This window comes from Etheostoma cragini, chromosome 13, assembly GCF_013103735.1.
Source record: "Etheostoma cragini isolate CJK2018 chromosome 13, CSU_Ecrag_1.0, whole genome shotgun sequence".
NCBI classification, from domain to species: Eukaryota; Metazoa; Chordata; class Actinopteri; order Perciformes; family Percidae; genus Etheostoma; species Etheostoma cragini.
In genome coordinates this window covers 11,233,240-11,256,499 of record NC_048419.1, presented here as the reverse complement: position 1 = coordinate 11,256,499, position 23,260 = coordinate 11,233,240, and the positions used below count along the sequence as shown (strand labels likewise).

General features: G+C 42.2%; 2 protein-coding genes across 13 annotated transcripts in view; both read left to right on the top strand.

Annotated features, from left to right (window-relative positions):
* The first annotated feature begins 504 nt into the window (after positions 1–504).
* On the top strand, positions 505–1,180 carry LOC117955993 (histone H2AX). Its single transcript, XM_034890839.1, has one exon. It carries the CDS (start codon positions 622–624, stop codon positions 1,048–1,050), a length of 429 nt encoding a protein of 142 aa, XP_034746730.1. The 5' UTR covers positions 505–621; the 3' UTR covers positions 1,051–1,180.
* A 2,973-nt stretch (positions 1,181–4,153) lies between these two features.
* The window catches only part of phldb1a (pleckstrin homology-like domain, family B, member 1a), a 29,384-nt gene continuing 10,277 nt past the window's right edge, over positions 4,154–23,260 (top strand). For 2 of the 12 annotated variants that reach the window (XM_034890827.1, XM_034890826.1), the window contains exons 1-13: positions 7,356–7,560; positions 9,778–9,876; positions 10,586–10,709; positions 11,648–11,818; positions 13,592–13,717; positions 14,846–15,897; positions 19,585–19,821; positions 19,929–20,060; positions 20,292–20,429; positions 21,063–21,191; positions 22,067–22,222; positions 22,317–22,427; positions 22,549–22,638. In XM_034890827.1, coding sequence (XP_034746718.1) covers positions 7,546–7,560; positions 9,778–9,876; positions 10,586–10,709; positions 11,648–11,818; positions 13,592–13,717; positions 14,846–15,897; positions 19,585–19,821; positions 19,929–20,060; positions 20,292–20,429; positions 21,063–21,191; positions 22,067–22,222; positions 22,317–22,427; positions 22,549–22,638 — 2,580 coding nt within the window. In that variant the 5' untranslated portion in view covers positions 7,356–7,545. Of the gene's footprint in view, positions 4,359–4,484; positions 4,716–7,327; positions 7,561–9,777; positions 9,877–10,585; positions 10,710–11,647; positions 11,819–12,798; positions 13,083–13,591; positions 13,718–14,845; positions 15,898–19,584; positions 19,822–19,928; positions 20,061–20,291; positions 20,430–21,062; positions 21,192–22,066; positions 22,223–22,316; positions 22,428–22,548; positions 22,639–22,752; positions 22,885–23,260 lie in introns of those variants that run through there. The other 10 variants (XM_034890820.1, XM_034890821.1, XM_034890819.1 and 7 more) reach the window with 10 other exon arrangements.

The following is a 23,260-nucleotide window of genomic DNA, read 5'->3' as shown; positions in this document are numbered from 1 at the left end:
TACATCGTATGTTTTTCCGGAGGTCTATATTCCGATTGGCGGCTGGCGTCAGTCGCTGCACCGCGTCATAGCTCATTACCATAAAGTTGAAAAATTTCAACTTTCAGATTGACGCTCAACATGCTCAAAACGCCCAAAATGCGACGCCGACAGATTTGCCGCTACTTGCACCTGTAAGAAGCCGGCTTCCACTGAAAATGAATGACTTCCGGTATCTTTGGACGCTCAAGTCGGTGGCGGTGTAAACGTACAGTAAAAGCGCCAAAACATTTGAAGCTGGAGGGAAGACACTCGATTGGTCTTCTATGTCCGCCTCTTTACCGTATGGCCCACTCACAGCATGCAGGAAAAACAACAGCCAATCGCCCTTGTGTCTTGTGTAAGGCCCACCGTGACTGGTTTGAAACCAGAGCAGATACACCAATAATCACTGACTTCCTGTCCTCTCTGATTTCATAAGGCCAATCATACTTGATTATTTTAGTTGTAAAAGCCAATCCCGTTTTAAGGCGGGACAAAGCTGTGGGTTTATATTCAGGTTGTGTGAGATCGTTACTTCCCAACGTTTGCAAACCTACGCTTGCAGTGTTTCGTTACGAAATATAAACTATACAACCGACGATGTCTGGAAGAGGCAAAACCGGAGCAAAGGCCCGCGCCAAGGCAAAGACCCGCAGCTCCCGCGCTGGTCTGCAGTTTCCTGTGGGCCGTGTCCACCGTCTCCTCCGCAAGGGTAACTACGCTGAGAGAGTCGGCGCCGGAGCTCCCGTGTATCTGGCCGCCGTGCTAGAGTATCTCACCGCTGAGATCCTGGAGTTGGCTGGCAACGCCGCCAGAGACAACAAGAAGACTCGTATCATCCCTCGTCACCTCCAGCTGGCTGTGCGCAACGACGAGGAGCTGAACAAACTGCTTGGCGGTGTTACCATTGCCCAGGGCGGTGTCCTGCCCAACATCCAGGCCGTCCTGCTGCCCAAGAAGACCGGCCAATCTGCACCGAGTTCCGGCAAGGCGGGAAAGAAGGCCTCTTCCCAGTCTCAAGAGTATTAGCTAGCATTTCTGGCTAATAACTTTTACCCCAAAGGCCCTTTTAAGGGCCACCCATTGATCCTCAAAAGAGCAACGTTTCTTGCCTTGTTTGAATTTGCATTGTTATTTAATAAACGCTTGTTTAGTTAAAGTCGTGGATACAAAGTTTTTCAGTTGGGCTAACGTTACCGTTAGAAGCTAACGTGGAGAAAGTTTACTATCCGTTAAACATTGTATCGAACGTTAGCTAACTGACGTTCAACTTTAAAACGGTAACCGTCTTCAATAGACGAAACCGCATCGTGTGCTTGCAGCTATGTGACTTTTTAACGTGTGTGTGTGTATGGGTAGCTATCTATGCAAAAGTGTTAGCTACTCATTTAGCAGGTCAATAAACGTTCCTATTACAGGTAATGGGGAAAAATGGCCCCCGCTGACTAACATGCACTGCGGGTTCTTGTAACGTTGGTAGAACATACGAAGTAAACATTACGTTGCTGTTCATCTGGTTCTTTAATGCGTGCCAGAGCTCTTTTTTTTTTAATGCAAGTAATTACAAAAAAAAGTCAATCTCCAGTATGTCCTTGACATATTGCAGTTCAATTCTTATGTCAAACGAATCCTTGCTTCCAACACTGTCCAATTTCGTTAAATGCACCTACCCAGCGTCAAAAACTCCTACAGTTAATTTAACTTTTTCGTCCAATAACTTTCAAAAAGGACATTAAATGTTCGGTTTCTGTTACTCTATGGTCATTGGAGGCTGTGTTGCAGTTATTTGTCAATCCCAGCTGAACTAAATAAGAGTAACTAGAGCCTCCAAAAGGACCATAATGTTGAATCAACATTCCTAAAATTATTTCAATAACAGTGCCACAATGAATCTTAAATGCTATCAGTTGTGATTGGTGTAGGCCTATATTTTTTTTGTTTTTGTTTGCCTTAATGCCTAAAAACTGCGTTTACACACGTTACAGTTAGGGCAAGTGGTTTAAAACATCTGTGGGATTCGTATTCGTTAAAATCGTTTTCTTCAGGTAAAAGTGTCCTAAATGGAGTTTCTGCATCTGTGTGGTTCAAGCTAAAGTCTGCACAACACAGTAACCGTTCTTTCAGTTGTAAACTCCAGGTGTTTCCTTGTCAAAGAAAAACAACTGCAGCCAGTTTAGAAACATGTGCACAGTGACATCTGTTAAAATAGGCCATGTGGCTCTAGAACAGTCATATCATTTGTGAATTTAATCCTCAAATGTATAAGGTATGTAATAGAAGTTGGGCAGTAAATCATGAACTTTTACAAGAGTTTTTTCAGCCTATGGAAGCATTACTAGTGCATCATGTGCGTTTATTTATTTTTATATAGTAAAATTATCATTGATTACCAATTGTTATCTACTTTATAAAAACACAACTGACAGCTTGCAATGTATAATGTAAATTAGTGTTCTAGAGAGGTGTAAGTTAAAGTATTCTGAAAAGAATGTGGTTTGAAGTGTCAGTGGAAACCCTTAGCTGGCCAAATAAAACCTACTCTGGAAAAAATAAATACAAATCTCCACCATACAAGCTCTATGTCAGCAACACACACTAGGTTTCCAAGAAAGTGAAGGCTTCTGTCACCTTGCCAGATAACTACACAGCCAATAGTTTTAAATGCATCTAATACAGTTAGTATAATCAGAGAACATGTCAGAACAATACATGTGATGATGATGATGGTGGGAGTGCACTTCCCTGACTTGGCCACCAGAGGTCAATAATGTCACTGGAAATCTGGGATATGTGTTGTGTGACGTGGTGAATCCTATGTGTGTTTCCATTTAATAACAACGGAAGACAGCTCACCGCACATATTGTTCAAAAAGATATCCGACACATGCACCCTCACTACAGTACACAGAGAAGATTGATGTAAAAGTTCCCTGCTGGAAATGAAAGACATCACCAGTAACATTAAAATAGTAAATGATCTTGAAGATCCATCATTCCTTTCAACAGTCATACTTAATGAATATATGCATGGGTTTCATAAGAAGCAGGGTTATTTCTAATTTAATCTGTGGTGGAGATTACTTGTTCACATGCAGTCAATATTACACCTACAACCATTCCGCGGATGAGGGGAGCCGGCAGATATTTCTGTAAGCTTTAACTGTTTAATTCGTGGAAAAACAGCATAACACACCAAGATTGAACCAAGCCCAGAACAGGCTGAACCAATTACTCAAGGTTTAACAACACGTCTGACACCGTCAGCCAGGCTCAACATCACAGCATTTGAGGAAATGAATGAATGTCCATCGGCTGAGCTTCATATCTATAATTTCCTGATTGGCACTCTCTACATTTGGCTCTAAATTTACCAGTGTGTACTGAGCAAACACACTGACATTCACTTCTTCCCAGTTTACCTCTGCTTTTTATGTGGTTGTACAGTGTCAGTGTCATTTTTGGGGGCAGTGGTGGCCTAAAGGTTAGAGAAGCGAGCTTGTGCTCGAGAGGGCGTCGGTTCAATCCTCAGACCAACAAGATAATACAATCTGGATGGGGAAAGTAAAAGAGCAGCGTTCGCCCCCCCCCCCACCACTGAGGTGCCCTTGAGAAAGGTTCCTTACCCCAACCGCTCCAGTGGCCAGCAGATCAGACTGAGGTGGCACTGGCTTCCAGGTACGAATGTGTAACTGTGTGAATGTGATAAGGGTGTTCCTGCAAAAAAATGAAATAAGTCAAGATTAAAAATTGTATGCATGAAGCAGAGATGTAGAGTCACAGAAATTGTTGATTTGCTATAAATGTCTGTTAACTGTCACTTGTGCTTCTCTCAAAGTGAAAACGAGAGCAATCTAATCATCATAAGTTTGTAGTGACCTCATCCTGAAAATCTTTCCATGTTTTGTGACTACAGTTGGGTGGAAACATGGAATAAAAAAAAAGTATGAAAGCTAGATCAGGTATACTGATGGGAAATGAGGTATAAGGTATGCACTGGGTTTAATCTGTACATCTGAGAAAATCTAGAAAACAAATCTGCCATGTGGGAAACAGAGCAAAGTTAGATTCAAACGAATGGGAAAAAGGAATGATAAGTGGGGAGAGAAAAAGGGCTTGAAAGAGGGGAGGATCCGGCCGAAAGATGTGTAGGGATGCATTGAATGTTTCACTTTGAAACCGTCCCAACAGCTGTGAGGAGCTGACACTGTATTTCCATCCTTGAGGAGAGAACTGGGAGACTTTCTCACGAAGAGTTCGAAGATGCCTCCTCATCTCTTGTGTTTTTAATCTTGGACTGATTCATCCAACAGACAAGAAGATGTTCCTCGCCAGCTCCGGTAATTAGAAACAAAAATACATATTTGCTGAGCTGTGTGTGTGTGTGTGTGTGTGTGTGTGTGTGTGCGTGTGAGAGTGTGTGAGAGAGAGAAGAGATAGATAATGGGGCAATTGTGGTAGTACATTCACAGTTTTCAGCCTAACATGACCCAGTTATTTCTCACCCACTTGTGAGAGAGTTAACATACATTCATTATCAATTTTGTCATCTTTTATGATTGACTTTGTGCAGACGTTTATGTGAGTGTGTGAGATCTGACTGCCTTTGGGGCTGACGTGTCCAGTAAGACTTTGGTGGAATTACAGGCTGAGGAAGTATTTCCCCCGGCTGGAGTGTGAGGTGCATGTGTGCCTGAGTGAGTAGGTTTTTAACTTTAAAGGGCCAAAAAACTCTCAATGTAATGCATCTCTGTGTGACAGAGTGAAACAGGCACTGTAGGACATACTTCATGATTATGACTTGTTTGCATGTAGGTGTGTACGCCTCACTCTTCTTATGTCTGTATTGAACGGGTCGATACGTCATGAGAGACAAGTGGCGAGATATAACCAAGGAATCATGACATCTGTTTGGTGGGAGACTCAAAGGAAAGGTTTTGTGTATATTATCAACTTCCTGTTCTTTTTTATTTGTCCTGGGTTAATTGGGGTCGTGCCTTATCGTAGCACTTGGCTCCTGACGTGAGCTGGTACTTTCTGGACTGTGTGGTGATTGTTGCAACATATGAGTATGTGATTGTTATATCAAGCAGAGCAAATCAGAAGATGCAAATGGTAGTCATGGGTAAACATTGTTTGTGGCTAAATAACAGGATAGGTTTTGTTTGTTTGTGACAATGTTGCAAAAATGAGACCCCACACTGTTGTTCAACTATCTGGGTCTTTGCTATAGCCTAGATGAGGATAATCTGTATAACCCATCTGTGAACCAGTCGCTTCTCACCTTCCCTCCTCAACATAAGGGTCTTTCTCGCGTATCTATTTTAGCATAAGAGGCAGGATCTGTGCACTTCTGACTGGGTTCAGGGCACGGAAGTCGCTGTAACCTTTATGAGGGGAGAAAGGGGAAAACAGTTTCACATCAGACTCCTACACATTCTTTAGCTGAATGAATCTGACTGAGTCCTGCTCAAGCATTTTGTACCTGAGTGTACTTTCACATGCTTCCACCTGTCATGTCATGTCTGGACATCCTGCAGCAATCTACAGACATCTGCTCCACAAGTCAGGTTAGATAATATAGAACAGTGTGTACCTATGGGTAAGGGTAACTACAAACTGTACAATCCGAACCTCCCACCAGACACACGATTCAAGAGCTGGAAGAAATCCTCACACCAATGTGATGGGATAAATACACACAAGCTGGCGCTGCAGCTGGCAAATCTTCTAATAATGGTGAACTTGTATTACCCTCCCACAGAACCCAAATCCTGTTTACATGCTGAGGTATCTCTAGAGTCAGTCCACGCTTACAACCAAGACCATGTACACAGGGGAAATAGAGTTGCATAAAGTCATACTTTATTCTAGGAATCATGATCCAAAAGCAAATTGATATTATTACTGATCATTAATCCATCTCCATATTCAAACCAATGGGTTTGGGCAAAATAAAAACATTATTTTTGTAACATGGGTGAGTTCAGCTGATAGAAACAATACATCTCCCCTTTCATTCAAACTTAATTTAAAGCATTTGTGGGTTTTGAAGCTTCACTCAAAGAATAAAGGTGTACACTTTACTTGAAGGTATCTACATAAGAGGGACATGACACTGTCATGAACATGTCATGAAACAGAAGTCGTAAAGATTTGACATACTTTCACCCTTCTTTTAGTAAGCGTCATTTGGTTTTGTCGTGACAAGTTAGAGTTAGCGTTAGGTTTCATTGGTCAAGACTAGGTCATGTGTCCGTGACAGTGTCATGTCACTTTTATGTAGAAAACTTCAAATAAAGTGTTACCGAACAAAGTCATTCTTTCAAATCACAATACTTGTTGCTATAAAATATTCTCAAACATCTTTTTCAAATTCCTGTGTATGCCTATGCTTAAGCTAGAGTGAGGAATCTAACGTTACATAAGAAATCCACAATTAAAGGACATTCAGCAAGTTTTTTTCACCTCAGCTGTAACGTCCACATCATCACTGAGGCTGACTGACTCAGAACATCCACTCTCTCTGCAGACCTTTGCTTCAAGTCCATCTGGTAACTTAGCTGCTTCTGTTTGTTTGTTTTTATTTTCCTTAGTGACTCATCATGTGCTTCACTTCCTCCGTCTCCTCTCTGGCCTCTTACCATGGGAAAAGCCTTGAGAGATCAATTGTGAAGTCTTTCTCCCACTCTCTCTCTCTCTCTCTCTCTCTCTCTCCCTCTGCTTGTATAGGCCAAATCTTTCCGGTGGGACATCTGAAAAGATGGCTCACATGTGTTTGCTTACTTCCTGTGGAACATAGTATTTCTCTATCCCATCATCATTGATGTATCAAGCACAGTGGACACATTATAATCCACCATGATTAGTCATACTATCATAAAAACAATAGTTTTCCAGAGTGGAAATACCCACTCAACAGTTTGTTACATCAGTGGCACAGAGCTCAGAGCAGGAAGTGAGTGGACACAAGGTCTTTTCCATCTCCTCCTCCTCCTCCTGGATCAGACTCTTAACACCTGCTTTACCAATGGAAAATACTGAGGAGACTCACGCCATTGAAGAGGTTTGGTCTCCAGCCTCCTCCGATCATCTGGTGCTGACCATCTGATCTTTCAATCAATGTAAATCTTGTAGGAGTGAATACATATCAGGGACTTTCACAGGAGGATCTGAACCCTAATGCCTATCTTAAGGTGGGGTGTTTTGAAATTGGAATTGAAGGTCTTTACACATGTGCCAAAAAAGGAAAAGAAAGTCAATAAAAAAACAAGTTCTTTCTTGAGATGTACATTTCAGAGGGCATGGCCTACCGATGCCAGGTCCTCCTCTGTAACTCTGCACCAGGATGGGGAGGAGAAGGTAATGGGAGGAGGGAAATAGCAGAGGAACTCAGTGAGTGAATGAAGACGGCTAGGAGCAAGACATAAACAATCATGTGGACACTGCTCTATGGATTAATACACTTCAGACATGGATCTAGCTGTGGTCTGGACTCTGTAAGAATAGAGAAATGGTAAGAGCTGCATGCCTGTCAGTCAAGTAAGTAAAGTAAGTTGTCTGTTTGTGCAGCACTGTTGTGTTTGTAAATTGTTACCTGCATATTTTTATCTCGTCCTTTATAAAATAACACTCTTATCGTTTTATTCATCCTTTTAAATGCCAAATTTTCCTTTTTTTGTCAGTGTTCACTCTCAGCAGAAATCATTTCTCCTTGAAAGTAGCAGCCCAGACTGTGTGGCTGTGGCTGGCGGTGTCTATTTTCAGAAGCTCAGTGCAACTCTGAAGGGCATAACTGCCCCCATAATCACAGGTTACAGTGGAAGGCCCTGCATTTGCAAGCACTAAAACTATTCTCTGGCCTGGGTGTGTACGTTAAATCACTGAGGCTTGTGGGAGCAAAAGTGTGTGTGTGTGTGTGTGTGTGTGTGTGTGTGTGTGAGTGTGTGTGTGTGTGTGTGTGTGAGAGAGTCAGACAGCCAGAGACACATTACCCTGCCCACTCTCCTGTCCTGTGTCTGACTGCGTGGCTCAATGAGGGCCAGTGTTGACAGCCAGTGGGCTGACAGCAGAGGCGTGAGCGGTCTAGTGTCAGTGGTGAACAGAAGGAACGGTCTGTTCTCTGTGTCACTGGGTCCTCTGAGACTCACACACTGGACCTGATTGTCAGATATGTGTGGTTTCACGCGGCGGCTTTGTCTGGAGTGACATCAGACACAGATAGAACGCCCTGTTGTCTCAGCTGGAGCTAAACTTGGAGCACAGCAGCTGTGGATGCTTTTTAGCTATTGTTTTTTTTTCAAGAATTTGAATTGATCATTGATAGATAGATAGATAGATAGATAGATAGATAGATAGATAGATAGATAGATAGATAGATAGATAGATAGCTTTATTTGTCACATATGCACAAGTACATAGCGTGATGATGCTTTTTTTGGAGCAAGCCTCTGGGCCGCAGCTATTTGAAGCGCCGCCACACGCTCTCCTGAAAAGGATTTATGCGAACAGCAACATGGTATACAATACATAACAACATAACAACATGATGCACAGCATGGAGCGACAAAGAGCTCAATAGCTTGACTATGATGCAACATTTGTGTGTCAGTGTGCTTATGGGTTGGTGTGGTCACTTCCTGACATACAGACTGGTGGGAGGTTTAAGGAAAAAGCAGAATAAGGGAGAAACAAGAGGTGTTATTGAATGGTTTGATGACTGTTAAAAGTATTGCCTTCAAAGTCACCATATTCCAACCGAGTTGAATAGATTTAGAACTGACAGACAGCTCTCTCAACCACCACCATCAAAGCACCAAATGAGGCAATATCTTTTAGAAAGATGTTGTTCTTCCCTCCAGTAGAGTTCCAGAGACTATGGAATTAACCATTGAAGCGGTTTTAAGAGGCTTGAGGAGACCCAACACTTTACTTTGCCATCCATGTGTTTATCATGGATGTAGACGGCCAGCTCATTTAAGTCAAGAAACTTTCTTTGAAATGTACATCTCACCAGTCAAAAAGGAGATACGGTCATGTAGGTTTGGTTATGGTAACTAAAACAGACACTATGGTAGACAGTTGTGGCTATGTCACTTTGGGTTGCTGAGCTGATACTAAATTGCTGCCAGGATGATCAACCCACGTTGGTGATCGTGAAAGACAGAGATACCAGCTTTTAGTACAAACATATGGTGAGTCATGTGGGCTGCTTATGTGTCTGTGTGTGATTGTTTGAGTTACGTCTGGGTCTGTTTCCCTCTCGTCTGATGTGTGTGCGATGAGCAGACAGCTGGATCTAATCTGCAGCATCTGTCTGAAAACACGGAGCTTGTTTGTGTTTGTAAGAGTTGTGTGTGAGTCACGGTGACTCTTCATGCTCCCAGGAAGCATCGATAGGAGCCTTTGATGTGCGAGTGACCTGCAGGGCTCAGTCATACCTTCTGCTTCATCTCAAAAGTACAAGTGTGATGATGCCTACAGTGCACACGAGCAGGCTGTTGTCAAATGTGAAAGTAATCTTTCTTAGATCGGGGCATAAATCAACGGCAGTTTTCTTGATGGATCACTCGTCTGGCTACTTCTGGTGAAACAATTGCCCAGTATAATGGTTTGGTCACATGGGCTTATAAGTGGGGCAGGAGGTTTCTAAGGGAAGCACTGTTCTCATTGTAGTACAACTGTAGTAGCAGTATTCCCAGCGTTCCCATTCATGCCCTGCTCTCTCTTTCTCTCTGTGTATGTGTGCATTTGCTTCAGGATCTTCATGTGTCAGATAATTCTGACAGTCCAGATGAGATGGAGCGCGTGAGCAGGAATAAAGTGGAACATGGAAGACAGACTCACCAAGTCTTACGGGTGAGTCATATCTTTCTTACCAATTAAAGCTCCAAACAACTGGGGTGCTAAATGAGAAACAGACTTTATTACTGTTATGTACATGTTGCGAGTCAGCTTGTTACTCAATATAACTGAGAAGTTATAGTGATTAGTCTTAGAATTAAAGTTTTGTTTCAAGGATTTAAAAGTGAGATCATAGCAATCAGCTTCAAACCGAATAACAAATACATCTGCCAATCAATGCTCAAGGTAAGAATAGGCATGTCCACCATGTTAATTCTGCTTCTTTTAAATGTAAAAACCGTGACATTTCTATGCTCTGTCTCTCTGATATGGACTCTAATTATTCCCCTTTCTATATTCCTATTTATTTTTAACAAACAATTGAATAAAGGGACTTTAACCATATCATGTTCAGTCTTCCAGTTGCGGACAGACATTTGGGTTATACATGAGGCTCATACAAGGTGTAAGATTTATCCTATTGAATTGTAAAAAAGAGACAGATTTTAGGATAAGACCCGGTTGTACAGTTTTAATCAAGTCAATGAACTGGAGAGCTTATTTGAGCATTTAAAAGCTATTCTTTGCTGTTCATACATGTGGTTTAACTGATGCCCACTTCACTGAGTTTTAAGATGTGAAAAATCAATATGTTGTGTGAAGAAAGTAACTTAAAGACTCAGGATCATGGCATGCGGTTTTTCTATTGGTTTTGTGTTGACAGAGCACTCCTTTGGACCTGATTGAGACAGGCAAGTCCCTGAAAGTCCAGGCAGAGCGCCCCCACCTGGTTAGTTTGGGGAGTGGACGCTTGAGCACAGCCATCACCTTGCTACCACTGCTGGAGGGTGAGCGTGCAACACATTCTCACTCCCATCTCGTAAAATACGGACGCTTGGTCAGGTGCCTTTGTCGTTGTTATTGACGTTAGTGAGTGTGGTTTGGTTTGAAATAATATATTTAAATAAAAAGTAAAGCACTTCTTATTTTATAAATATCTTCACGTCCTTGTTGAATGGGACATTTGAAACCTAATTAACAGCTTGTTACATAGGCAGTGTAAGAGGAGCTAAAAGGGGAACTTAACATGTTTATAACCTACATGGTAAACTACAGTCTGTATAAGCCCAGCCCTCTGTGTACAGACTGCACTACACTGTAATCTGTGTTAGTGGCCACACGTACAGATGCTTCCATAAGCACATCATTCAAATTAAATTACTTGTTCTTTAATAAGTAAGCAGCAGAATTTGTCATGAGTGATGAGTTGACAAAAACTGATGACACCTTACCTTTTAACTATCTTGTTGTTACTCATACTGCGCCAGAGTTGCAATTACACCCTTGTTTGGGATTTTCGTGTACCATTTTTCTTGCACTAAGCCTAGACACCACAGAGGAAGAGAGAGAAGAGACTGTATCACACAGAGAAAAGCTTTCTGGGGTATTCTTTAGGTGCATCTCTGTGAAATCACTTAAAAACAAGTTTCAGCAGACAGCAATTTAAAGACAACTGATAATCAAATTGCAACACAGAAAATAATAGATGGCGATATTAATTCCCCCTTAGCCTTTCAGATGCCTTTCATCTGAGTGGCTAAGCACACCTCTTGAGACTAACACCTGTTTTTCAACAATCAATCACTCCATTTGTGGCCCAAGTGGCCTTGGCCCCTGAAATGACACCGGTGCTTCGAACTGCAACAGGTATACTTCACAGAAGTATTCACAGGTCCACGTGCATCTCCTGTAACTGATGCTGAGAAAAGGTTTTCTCTTGTTGCAGGGAGAACCACGCTGGGCAGTGAGAAAACAGATATCCCTCTGCAGGGCAACGGCATCGCACCTCAGCACTGCTACATTGAAAACCAAGCAGGCAGCATCACCTTGTACCCATGTGGAAACCAGTGCTCTGTGGATGGCCTTCCCGTCACCAAACCCTATCGCCTGACACAAGGTGAGCCCTGTCACAGCTTTAGTGACTTGTGTTAAAGCGGTTTTAAAGCTTATGTAGATTAGTCAATACTTTCCTTAAAAAAACTAACAAATACCACCACTTTGGTTAAGACAGAAATATCTCAACAATGGTTTGATGGATTGCCATGACCTTTTGTGTTACACACATTCATGATCCCCAGAGGATGAATCCTAATGATTTTGGTGAACCCCTGGTCTTTCGTCTAGCACCATTAGCAAAGAAAATGCTCACCTTTCCAACATCTACGAGATGGATGGTGCAAAATTTGGTAAAGACATTCGTAGTCCCCCTTAGGACTTTGGCGAGCCCCTTACTTTTCCTATTGTGGAAGGTGGAAATGTGTGGAAATGTGTAGATTTAACTGAAATATCTAAAAAACTATTGAATAGATTGCCATGAAATGTGTTCTTTCTCAGGATGAATTGTAACATGTTTGGTCACCCTTAACATTTCATTGAGCGTTGTTATAAGGTGAAAATTTAAATTTGTCCACTACATTGGTTTATGGCTAAATTGCTGTTAACATGACATGCCAAATGTTGCCATGCTAACATGCTAAGCTAAGATGCTGATTATAGTAAAGATTACAGCTGCTAAACATCAGCAATTTAGCATTGAGCATGTTAGCATACTGATGTTAGCATTTAGCTCAAAGTAGGCTACTGATGTGTACTAATGAGCCTCTAGCGTGGCTAAAGACTCTCATTTAACTCCCTCTTATTGGTGAAATCACACTAATGTAGGCTACAGTCAGATGACGTATTGCTTGTAATTGCATTGCAGTATTACATACTCATACACAAACTGGTTTTTGTTGAGTAAAAAATACACTTAAGGAAAAGTGAACACAGCAGTCCCGCCCCCCTCAGTCCCCTTTCCGTGGGATCCAAGCCAGCAGCTACACCAGAATGTCATTTGAAGCCGGGTGATCAGCCGGTTTGTGTGGAGGCAGCAGCTGCTGAGCAAGAATTCTTCAAGCTTTGCTTCATTCAAAAGGACTGTCATGTGGGCTGAATAAAACAACCCGGGAATGGAGGAAATGGCTCCATTTATATCATAAGGAACAATGTTGCAACTATATGGACCTTTGACGTCACATTGAAGAATGAAATAAATGTTAAACTTCCTGTGGAATATCCAGAACTGGAAACAAAACTTCTGGGAGTATACCAGGCGTTCTTGAGAGCCACTGGAAATGCAGGGAAATGAGAAGGAGTTGATTTCACTTGCTGGTTAATTACACGTAAGTTAAACTAGATTTAAGTTTTTTAAATTTATTTAAGTCAAGTAAACAGTCAATACACTTCCCTTTATTGTCCAAATTCTGTAGTTGACTACAGAAGAAATGAAAAATTGTAGATATTTGGAGCTCTTTGCCATGACTGTGTCACACTGTAGAAATTCCGTTTTTTTTCTTCTCATGCTGTACTAACACCTGCTTTCACTTTTTGATCTACTTGTTTTATCACATGCCAAGCTGAAATGTGGTTTTACATTCAAGGCATGTTAAAAAAAAATTGACAAAAATTTGTATTGATTATGTAATGCAGTCTAATTCACAGTTAGTAGTGCTGAATATGAAGAAAGAAAGCAACAACCCTGCATCAGCGATCATTAATGGGTGGTATCAACCAGTCAGTTAAATCTTTTGTAGCAATGTAGTTATGGTGGTATTTTTACTTTTCCTACATGAAGATGGTAACTAACTCATCCCTGACATCTTTCTATTTACATTGTCTTCTCTGCTGGTAGGGTGCATGCTGTGTTTTGGTCAGTCGGTCTTTTTCCGCTTCAACCATCCAGAGGAGGCCCTGCGGATGAAGAGCATGCTACCTGGAGGGAGCCAAGGACTTAGTACCACAAGAACCCATCCTACAGGTAAATACCCTGCTTGGATAATGTTACAACACCTACGGCCATATTGTGTTCATGCTTAGATCATGCAGTTAGTAATGATTACTAATCATCAGGGACACTGAAAAAAGCTGGTGTATATAAAGGTTGTACAGTTTCCTCAGTAGCTATTCTAGACAGAGCAATGATTTGGGCTAATTAAATACTTTTAGTCATATTTGGGTTGCTACTACCTAGTACGAATCAGGAAATTCCATAGGGTCCCACTAAAGTTGAACAAGGGTCTGTTGAAGTGAATTACGAGACTTTGGTCCCTGGGTATGGTAACAGAGTGTACATGATTAGCCGTTAAGGCTATCCCTGTTTTAGGGCCTACATCCCTAACACATGGTTACATAGATAGCATACAGTAAGCAGTAGGTTGGGTTTGTTTTATTCTACTCAAATTTGATACCAGTTTGAACAGCTCTTGGTTGTCAGACTGACAGACATTATCCTTGACAGGATGCAAAAATAGCTTGTTCAGGACTAATTATCTGTGGCCTACATTGTGATCTAGTTCATTTAAACCTGTGTTTTTTGCTCAAGATGTGACCCCATTGTGACAAAGGATTGTTGTAACCTTTCTTTTTACAGTTACATTCAGATCATGTTATATTGTTCTGGCCCATTAATGGCTTTGACTGTTGCCTCATGCTGTCGATGATATTTAGAATCCATTCTCCTCTGACCTTATTGGTTTGGCCCGAACTGTACAGTAAGGGCCACCACACCCGGCTCATTGTGCATGGCCTACTCTTTCCGGACCAGGCCCTGATTTCATCTGCTCTGAATGAGGTACACCGCTGCAGCAGTTATATTTAGCAGCTCCAGATCCCTGTAGGATTACAACACAACTAAGGAGCATAACATCCCAAATGCTTTGGTTCCTACAGGAGAGTATGGGCTCCAAGATATTTATCACTATTAAAAGTGGGCCACCAGGACACTGTGTGTGTTCAGGCATGTGTATTTGTCCTTTTAAGGGCTACACAGGACAGATCCCTCCCACTGTGTTTGTTTATATATGTTTTTGCAACTGTCTTTTTAAGTGTCCTCTTCCTTTATTCAGCAGGAATGCTCATGCACAAGTGTTTCTGTCTCCCTTCACAGACTTTCGCAGTGCCCTGAACGGGAACCATCAATCTTTTTGGAGCAACGGCAACTCCAAAATCAACAACACAGCAAAGAACTTCCAGGACTCTTTGGTGTTGAAGGCTGGATCTGGTACACAGCCTCTTCATCAGCCCTCTCCTCCAAACATGCTCAATGGGAGAAACAGCTCCATGACAGAGGACTCCATTTATGAAAACAGCAGCAGCTTTCAGGTTGAGAACCTCAGCAGCAAAACCCCTCCAGTACCTGTGTGGTCTACTCATACCGAATACTCTCCTGTCCCCTATCCACGGACCTCGGTTTCTGTGGCCTCAAGCAGTACTACTGGTGGTCAAAGGGCCCAGGACAGCCCAAAGCTTTGTAAGAATGTAAGAGCAGAGGCCACGTCAAGACAGGGCCCAGAAAACTCTAACCTTAGTCACAAACCATGCCCTGTCAAATTTTCACCAACAGCTCCATCCAGCCCTCGAGTAAGAGGCTCTTCCCTACAGAAGAGATCCCCCAGTCCTATGCGAGATCAGCAACTCTCTCACGTGGAAGCCCCTCAAAAGCTCAGGACTCCAGAGCTGACTGGGGCCACCACCCTGAGAGAACATCCTCCTCTCAGCCCTTACATGTCCCGCAGAGGGACTCCAGGATCGCAGGGCTTCACAGTCAAAACAAGCCCAGAGGGGCACCAGGGCCAACTCAAACTCACTACTTCAAAAGCAGAAGCCATCAGGGCAATGTATACCCACGGTCCATCATCACTTTCTGGACTGGAGAAGGAGCCTGGAGGCAAGCAGTTGAGGGCTGGCCCAGGAAGTGGCTTAATGTCGGGCCTGGGTTCTCGGTCTAGTTCATCTCCTCTTGCTAGCCCTCATAGCACAAGAAAGACCTCCTGCCTGACCATGGCAGGATCCTCAAGCAGGGAGCAGAGTCTTATAAAACCATATACCCGAGAACGCAAAAACAGCATCTCTGAGATCAATGACAATGAGGACGAGTTGCTGGAATACCACCGCTGGCAGAGAGAGGAGAGGCTGCGTGAGCAGGAAATGGAGAAACTGGTAAGTGATCAACACTTCACTTCAATGTAGATATAAGAGTATACAACAACTTTACCATGATAGGTTTAATCCAAATCTGGATGCTGATGTAGACTTCACTCAGGAAGTCATAAAGAAAACATTTGCTGGTCTGTTTTATCCTTTTTGACTGTTTTGTTTATCACATATCTTGTGGACTGGTGGGATTTGTACATACTTCAAATCTGCAATAATACATTTTTTGACCAATTAGGGGAAAAATATTATAACCAGCTGAGAGGTACAGAGCCACAGCTGTATCCGGAGACTGTTGGCAAAAACATTATATATTTTTGTTTAAACATCTAACAGACACAGAGCAACAAACACGTGTAACAGTTAAGTGAAGGTGCTGAGGCTGCTGGCATGGCAGACACCATGTCTGCATTCAAGTATCTTGTCTAAATCTCCTGGCTTACAGCCACAAGCTCATCTCCCCGGAGCATTACTGGCATCGTCGGCCCATGTGGCCCGAGTAACACGGGGTGAACATTCCTCTACAAGTCTTAAGGTCCAGAGCAGAGGGCGAGGCTGCTTATTGCTCAACACTATATTTATCAAAAGGACGAGTGGCTTTTACTTTCAAAGCTGCCTGTGCTCGACTGAAGGCTCTTCCTCATTCGTACCCAACCACACTAGATCATAGACTGCATACTTGTTATCCATCCACAGTCCACACCCACCAGCCCCCTCACCATTCTTTAGCCCCCCACAACAGTCTGCTTCTGACAGCTGAAGGGACCATAGGGAGAAGAGGGGGTGGGGGTTCCTGGACCTCCATGTTCACAGACTATTTCAGGAACCAAAAGGTTTCTGGTAACAAACAAGAGTTACCGACAACGTGCATCTGAGTTGCACTGATAGGGGTTTAACTGCTTTGGAGACAGTATGTGCATGTTTGTGTTGAGTCATCCCGGAGGTGTTAAGCCAATACCTTTGCAAATACATAAGCAGATAACTAAAATATATTTCTTGGCCCAATGGCGCGCTGATTAGTGTTTTTGCTCGTTGTGTGGTGTTACGTTATGTGCTGGTTGGAAAGCTAAACAGCTGGAAAGCGCACATGCAAATGCTATTTATTTTTTTAATCACCACCTTGAAAATCAAGCTTGGTAGTCCAGCCCACACAACCATACAGTTACAGTAGCTACAATCATCTAGCTGTAAATGTGTTTGTGGTTGGCTGACGTTTCCAGGTTTTCAGTGATTTCTGAGTCTATGTTGTGGGTACTGTCTTTTATGAAAAGCGCAGTAAGATAACTGTTGTTGTGATTTGGCGCTATGTTAATAAAATCGAACTGAAATTGAATTATGTTGCTAGTGTGGAATGCTGATAATCAGGCAACTGCATGCGTATATATGGTTAAAAATGTGCCCACCTGCATACTTGTTGGACACACACATGAATGTAGATAACCAATGTGTGACAAAAAGACAAAATAAATAGTAAATGACTTATTTTACATCCCATGGGACAAAGCATATAGAGGTGGATGGAGCTACAGCAATGGATGATATCAAGGACCCTGTTAAGGGAATAGTTTGGCATTTTGGGAGATTTGCATATTCACTTTCTTATCGAGAGTTAAATGAGAAGATCGATACCACTCTGTCCGGTGTTTGACGCTAGAGCCAGGACATGGTTACCATAGCTTAGCATAAAGACTGGAAGCAGAGGCAAATGGTTAGCCTGGCACTGCTAATCAGCACCAATGATAAACACTTTATGTCATTTGTTTTATACATGCAAAAACCAAAACCAAAAACAGGCAGTTTGATAAGTGCCCCTTCTCTGTTTCTCCTGTTTCCAGGCTATGCTAAGCTCCTGGGTCTCCTGGCGGTAACGTTAACATCATATTTAGCGTACAGTCATAGGATTGGTTCGATCTTCTCATCTGGTTAACCCTCTGGAAGAAAGCAAATAAGTGTATTTCCCAAAATGTCAGATTACTTTTTACTACTTTAAAGGGGCTCAGCATTTCAAGCACTATTTCTGATGCAGTTGTGTTAAAATTTAAAACACAAACCAGCTTATGCGGTAAACTGTGTTTGGGGTCTTGGACATGGCTCTTGGTTTGTTGAAAGAAGCACACAGAAATTATGGACATATAGATGAGAGAGACAACGAGAGGATTTCCTCTCAGTGAAATGAATGCCCTACATTTGGCACACTGCTCTTTTAGAACAGTTGGCACCACTATGCAGGATTTGTTTTTTTATCTCACTTAACTGAACCCAACCTACATACGTGGATATTGCTACTTCCATTCTGCAGTTTATCTCTCAACAAAAGTAAAGTACGTCACTGGAGAGGAAGAGATGTGATAGAAAAGTTAATTTAAGCATACATTTCACCGGGATGAGGCATAACTGTTGGTTTGCAACAGTTTAAATATTTCTCTTTTTAAGGAGGTTCTGGTTAATTGAGTGGATTTCTATTTTAGTTCAAATGCAACATTTTTCTGCATTTTCAAGTTAAAGCAAAGGTTCCACATTTTGGGAACTAAGTTTTCTGGTGTTCACTTTCTTGCAGAGAGTTAGATCAGAGGGTCGACACCACTCTCATTTGTGTATATTACAAAATCCATCTGAACATTCTATAACATATTATGTAATTCATTAATTAGTGAGCTTTAGGGGTGCTGGTTGGCAGATTTTTTTAACGTTCAGATAGAACCAGGCTAGCTCTTTCCCCGTTTCTGATCTTTGTGCTAAGCTAAGTTAACCAGCTGCTGGCGGCAGGCTTACATTTAACAGACAAATATGAGGACATTATGGATCTTCTCATCTAACTCTAAGCAAGAAAGCAAATATTTTCCAAAATGCTGAACTTTAACTTTGAATGTTAACGGTAAACATCTTTTTAATCAAAACTATTTGGTTCATTGTAGCTACAGCTGTATATACAGTAGCTATATATTTCTCTGTGTGTCCATTCTTTACATAAACTACTCAGAAGTCTGAAGTCAAGGAATAAACTAGGCAAACAGCATAAACAGCTGTCTAAATGAATCTTCCCTTTAAAGGCAATGTTCATGACAGACTTGATGTGGTTGATTAAACAGCCTGAATTATTAAAATACCAGACACTAGTGGGCTGGTGGTTGTGGATACAACCACACTACACATCAGGCACAATTGTTCCCAGTCTTGCCAGATTTCTAATTATTGTTTTGCATTCTGCACTCTTATTTTGGTTGATTAAAGCAAGCATCCCATTGTTTGGAGTGATGGGAGACAACGACTGGCCACAAGCTAGAACCATGTGGCACATGAATACCAAACACAATAAAAAATAAATAAAGAAGGATCTTAAAAAAAGAGCTAGAGCATCCCTGGAAGTAAAAACCAAATGACAACTGGTGTAGTGTAATGCCAGCAACCAAAACTCACCAATGTCTTTCATATATTCTTCTTACAGTTATCACAGTCTGTCAGATTCTGTTCTCACAAACAACTTTAGCTCTGAGAGGTTTTACTATGAACGCCCTCCTGAGAGACACTACACCAGCTTCGGCCCTCCTGCTATCAGATTACAGTTGTCCTATGCTGGTGGCTGAGGGACAGCTGCCTAAATGGGACAATGTCACACAAGGACACTTGCAGTCAATTTGCAATATGATCCATCATGTAGGGCAGGCATGCTTACGTCCCACGTCTCTTCTCTAGGAGCGACAGAGGCTGGAGACCATCCTCAATCTGTGTGCAGACTATAATCACAAGGACAGTGCTGCAGAGCTGGCTGAGGTGGTGAGGAGTGGTCTGCTGGGGGGCGCTAGAGGAACCTGCTCTGACACAGCAGGAGGGATGTCCATTCAGGGAGTAGACAGACCCCAGAGGGTGAGAGAGAACAATGAGGAGACCCAGAGAGAGGAGTCTAGCAGCACAGAGAGCACACACCAAGAGGTATTAAACACATTGAGGACATTAGTCCTTAACCATTTAATTGGGTTTTTGTGTTAATAGGAATCTTATAACAAAGTTGTTTTTTTTACATATAAATGTTCCTTCAGTGTAAGGAGCTGTTAGCCAGTCAGGAGCAGGTGTACCTGGAGGAGGAGAGGAGCAGGATCCTGGCCAGGGTTGATGACTTGAAGTACAGAGTCAGCGAACTGGAGCTGCAGCTACAAGAGACCAAACAGGAGGTGAAAACACACACACACACACACTCACACTCACACACACACACTCACACACACACACACACACACACACACACACACACACACACACACACACACACACACACACAATCACAATCACTTTAGCTTGGGTACTCTTAGATCCATCCTGATAGTGAGAAGAGTGGAAGCTAGAAGTATTTAGCTTGACAACACTTGGTGATTTAGAGACTCTGACTCCATATTTGTCTCTAGGTGGAGATGGAGCAAGCCCTGCTGCAGGCAGAGAGGCGGGCGGAGCAGGAGCAAGTGGAAGCTGAAAATGAAATCCTCTCTCAGCTGCAGCTCAAACTCAGCCAGCTGGACAAGGCCACCCAGAAAGAGAAGGACAAGGTGGGCACCTAGGACCAAACAATGTGATACAGTAAATACTGTCAGTTTGCTCAAAGCCGTTGGTCTTCTACATATAGTTTGCACGTGAATGTTTTGGAACATCTGTGTTTGAGTTTTTAAAAACTCACTCCTTCCCGAATAAGCAAACTGTCTAGATACTTCTTTCTCAGATCTCAACTGACATGCACTGCTTATTTATTAGCTGTTGGTCCTAAAACACAAAGCACAAACTGTCTTCTATCTGAAATGTCCAATAGTTCTTGTGTTTAAAAAGACAAAGACAACAACAGAGGAAATCTTCTTACATGTATTAAGCTTTTAGCTGGATATGACCAACACTTAAAGGTTGATTCAGATCACATTCAGATGTGCATATACCTTTATATTTTTATTTTATGTTAACAAATGTGTGAAGCATTGCAACCCCTAACACACCTGCCAACCTAACTTCTGCTTCAACCCTCTAATAATTTAACTGCTTGGCCTGTTGCATGGATTTGAGTTGTCTGTGATTTTCTTTTCTTTTTTGTTTCTCCTTGGGGTGGTGTGTGTGTGTGTGTGTGTGTGTGTGTGTGTGTGTGTGTGTGTGTGTGTCCAATCGTGCATATGTCTATGTTTTTTATGTGTTTTTAGGGGAGGGCTAATGTGTCGGCTGAGCGGAAGGCCCTGGAAAAGCAGAGGAATGAGTACAATGAGCTGAAGAGGCAGTTTGATAAGTGCCCCTTGTCTCTAAGGGAACAGTTACAGGAGCAGCTCAGCAGGGTCAGTGTTCTCACGCAGCCCACTGGCTGGCAACAGTGAGTTATAATATACCAAATACCACAGTTCTGTTTGATCTGCACAGAAAGGGCTGCAGACGTAACACTGACTCTGTTTTGAAGCACTCAAAGCTACTCATTAATCTGCAGACTGTGCATTCCCTCTCTTTCTGCTGTTGCCCTTCATGATCTAAACACACGGTATACGGTTATCAGTGTAACTATACAGCAAATCTTTTGCTACTCCAGCAGCAATTTTAGACTCTCTGCTGTTCCCTCATTCTGGATGCTTGAAATGTCAAATGCAATTAGTTAATGTCATTAACAGCTTTGCTCTAAAAGTTTGCATGCCCTTTGCCATGAATAATTCAAGTCATATACGCACACATTATGTTTACAGGCATATTTGATGGTATCAAATTTTGGCAACTTCATCATGGACTTTAAAGGATAAGTCTCGTGTTTTTGTATATTTTTCTTATTGTGAACAAATTCCATGAAAACACCAAAACTAAGAATGTGTTAGTTCATCAATGCTTTCCAAACTCTCCAGCCTGTCTGTCGCACTTGAGAAGACTACTGAAGACATAAATTGATCTATCTTCAATACAACTTTTAAAGGCTAAGGGATTTTCTAAAACAATTGGGTAATGTAGCTTTTAGCAAACATTACTCAAACAGGATTAAACAGTGCTTTATTTGGTGACTATTTTCACCCAAAGATGAATTGGAAAGGGAAATATTACCCGGGGGTTACTAAGACATATCATGCTTTGGATTGTTGGTTTTAGTTTTTCATGGGGTTTTGTTAACAATAAGAAACATAGAATATTGCCAGCCTTATCTTATGATAACTCTAATTGATTTGTCTGTGGACAGAAAGCTGAAGCTCTGGAGTCCGGGACCAAGCGGTTCGAGGAGCTGGAGTTCTGCCAGCTGGAGGAGGAGAGCAGTCTGGATGAGAAGAAGGAGACTCAGAGCTCGCAGCTTCTCCAAGAGCAAGCCGAGTTTCACTGCAGCGTGGCCAAGAGGAAGGTATGGGTACATGTGTAGCAGAAAACCCATAAAATATTATCCCCAACATGAAATAACATGTCAGCGTGACATTGAGACACTGGTTGATTTGCAGGAGAAGGTGGCCACTATGGAAGCTCAGGTAAAGCAGCTGGGGCTACAGGCGGCTCAAGACTGTGAGAGGATGGCTAAGGACAGGACAGTAACTCTGCAGCTGTTACACAAGGTTAGCCTTTCACTGTAAATACCCCTTAACTGCCTAGACAATAAGCTTCCTTTATTTCATAACAGTGATACATGGCAACCTATGAAAACACCTCTGTGTCCTTGCTGGTTTTGCCTTTTAGGAGCAAGACAGGTTGTGTGCCCTGGAGAAAAAATACCACACCTTGACAGGAGGGGGAAGCTTCCCAAAGCCTAACAGCAGTATGAAAGAGGTGAGGTCATGCCTCCCAAGCATCTGTGGTTACTAAGCTGGAGGAGAAGTATGAAGAAAAAAAAACTTCCTTCCAAGTGGATTTTTATTTACTTTAGATAAACTTTTTGAACAGGACTTTCTTCACATCAGCGAACCTGACCTTGTTTATGTGGACGGCCCTCCTGATAGCCCCTGTCCTTCCTCTACCTCCTTCTCCTCCTCTCACATGCCCTCCCCTGAACTCTATCCTGTTAGGCTGCAGGAGGTAAATCTCAACAAAATCCTTTTCTTAATGAAACCTAACAAATGGCTAATAAATGCCTGTGCTGTGGTTTGCATGATTTAAATAATGGGCGTGATGGTGTGTTAGCAAGCTTGCAGTGTGTATGTTGGTAGGTCAAGTTTCTGCCTTTCTCCATATATTGTGTTTGTCGAGGATTGTACATTCTCCAAATTGTAGGGATATACTATCAATAACTGAAGCATTACACGATGCAAAAAAGAACAAATTTGGAATGCGATGAATAAACTGTAATGTGACAGCCATCCATATTCATTTTAAAGACAAAGTGAGTTGTGATGCCCACATTTTTGCTTTGAGCATCTTTGCATGACTTTTATAAATGTTGACTATTGCCGTC